Source organism: Cyprinodon variegatus, unplaced genomic scaffold, assembly GCF_000732505.1.
Source record: "Cyprinodon variegatus isolate N-32 unplaced genomic scaffold, C_variegatus-1.0 Scaffold1084, whole genome shotgun sequence".
NCBI classification, from domain to species: domain Eukaryota; kingdom Metazoa; phylum Chordata; class Actinopteri; order Cyprinodontiformes; family Cyprinodontidae; genus Cyprinodon; species Cyprinodon variegatus.
The window spans coordinates 5,995-8,587 of NW_015151537.1; the positions used below are offsets into that span (position 1 = coordinate 5,995).

The 2,593-nt window shown below is 34.6% G+C and overlaps 1 protein-coding gene across 1 annotated transcript in view; it reads right to left on the bottom strand.

Annotated features, from left to right (window-relative positions):
* Positions 1 to 340: 340 nt before the first annotated feature.
* Positions 341 to 2,593, bottom strand: part of LOC107101345 (contactin-5-like) — a gene marked incomplete at its 3' end in the record, with an annotated part of 115,673 nt that continues 113,420 nt past the window's right edge. Inside the window, exon 6 of the mRNA XM_015400226.1 lies at positions 341 to 436. Coding sequence (XP_015255712.1) covers positions 341 to 436 — 96 coding nt within the window. The remainder of the gene's footprint in view (positions 437 to 2,593) is intronic.

Here is a 2,593-nt window from a genome sequence, read left to right on the forward strand (position 1 = left end):
ATTTCTGCCATTAGGAAAGCATGCTATGATTCTGTAAAACAGAGAATCTGAAAGTCTCATTGTTTGCATGGCATGAAACAGAAGAAAACTGTGGGCTGATATGTGTGAGGCATAAGATTTGTCTTTTCCAAATAATTGGCTCCTGTTTGTAACATCTTACTATGCTTCTAACGATCCCCAAAGCATAAAGTGAAAGTCTGTATTCTGTCTTTGTGCAGCCGAAAAGAATCCTAGTTCATCATACAAAAGGCATAATGATCAAACTGCTTTAAAAAAGCCATTCAACAATGTTGGAAAACTTAGCTTACTGCTAAGGGAATAATTATAAAACGTGTCTTACCTGGTGAATGAGGAGGGGGGGTACACATCAGCACAACACCTTGGCCTTCACGCACAGACACTCCACCCCTGGTCCTCGTACTGAAAGCACCAAGATCTAAGATTGCACAAAAATTGTTATCAGCAACATCAAAGTATGACATGTTTTCCTGCAATTGAAACAGGAGCCAAAATGTTTTTCTCCCATATTTTTACAATAAAATGTTTTAGTTTTTTTTCATTAATTTGAAAGTTCTTGTTTCTTTTCTATTTAAATTTAGCCTAATGATGAAGCTGCTTACAGGGTTGCAGCAAATATAGGTCGTAACTTTAAAGGTGCAAAAACTTACAATGCTCCATTCACCAAACAACCTTAGCATCTTCATGGACATTCTACAGAATACATTTTGATTAAATGCATCCACTTTCAATACATCGCTCCATAAAAAGATCTCAACAACAAATTATGCTCATATCTATTTCATAGTGTTGCACAGCTATAGAAAAAAAATTAACGAGCTCATGATCCAGGGTCAGTCTTTTTGACTAAACCACTTTTGTTCCATAACTTTGTCCATTACTGCTGAGCTGTTGGGCAATTATTCCCCAATGACTTGTGAAAGCTGCATTTTCTGCACATTTAATAATAATGGTTCATTGACTTCATTTTAAAGTGTTCCTTTCGCACAAAATGGGTTGGATTTAATTTGATGAACTCGTCTGAAGTATTTTTTTTTCAATGCTTCACTTCAACCTGCGTTCTTATTAAATATCATCCCTCTCAGTTGATAAAAGGAATTGAGCTAAAAGATACATACGGAAATATCCGTGACAACTAAGGTTAATGTAAACTGTAAAACATTTTTAGTATTGCAATAAAAAGGGATAACGGCAATAAAAAAAAACATAATAAAAGAATAAAAGTTGGTACATGGCAACATATTTAATAACACTGAAAAGTTAATCTAAATTTGAAAAAATGCATATCATGGTATACATTTATTGCACAGAGGGATGTATTTCAAATATTTATTGCTGTTAATCGTTTTAAATTCTTATGGGTTATAGATAATGAAATTATAATACTCAGCTTCTCTGAAAGGTTCACAGAGGATAAGTACAAAGATTTATAAGACAGTTGAATTACCAGAAAAACCATTGTTCAGTAACTATAGCTGCATAGAGTGCAGGGTTAAAGCATATTAATAGAAAATAATGAAGGGTGGTAGCAAGAGGTTCACAACTAACAGCAGTCAAGGTAAAAAGTTGAGAATTTTACGGAAAAAGAAGGGAGGGTTTGGGTGTTGGTCCATTGCATTTTATAAACCCTTAAGTCAGTAAAACAGAAAACATGAAAAACGTAAGAACTATAAGCTCTTTGTAAAATGGCATCAATGCACTGTCACACAAAAGGAGCCTTGAACTATTTAGAGCATACTCTTAATTTCACAGTGTAAAAACATATTTTCTAGAAAGTCATATAAAGAGGAAAAGCAAAAATCCAGATTTTTTTAATTATACAATATAGTATTAAATTTGCTGACACATTTTTCCAATTATTAAGAGACACCAATAGTTAATCTGGCATTTTGCATCTTGTCAATACAGTCATTGCAAAGAGCATTACCAGAAGCAGATCTGCCATGCTTTTGACATTGTGTGTTAAGAACTACCCAGATACCAGTGAATACCCATTGAAAGGTGCAAAAAAAAAAAAAGTTCATGAAAAATTACTTTAACAATTAAGCCTGAATTGAAAAACAGCTTAAAAGTGTGTTTGTGGTTTGTTTGTTTTTTCAGATAATTTATAAACATGCCAAAAATGAAATTAGAAAATAGTCCCAGAGTTCTGGACCATTAAAAATCTCTTTGTGTTTTCGGTTTGTATGGTGTTACGCCCACCAAGGACACAACATATTTGAGGACACGAGACAAAAAATGTGGGTTCAAAAAAAGATATTTTATTAATAAATTCTCTCCGTTTTAGTTGTTCTTGGTTCGGCTTCTTCAGATGTTCTGCGAAGAGAAAAATAGTTAACGGCCCTCAAATCCCGTGCCCCAAAAGTAAAAAAAAGAAACCCAAAGTAACAACAGAAAGTAGGACCTGGCAGGCCGATCAAACAGAATAAAACGGTACAGCAGGGGGCCAACCCTATACAGGGCCGTCGAAGCCCCTACTGGTACCGGACTAAAGGCAAAAAATAACCTAAGCAAAAGAAAAATCGAAAACAGGACTACCGGTCCCGCCAGGCCAAAAACCTCAAGAAAAAAGTAA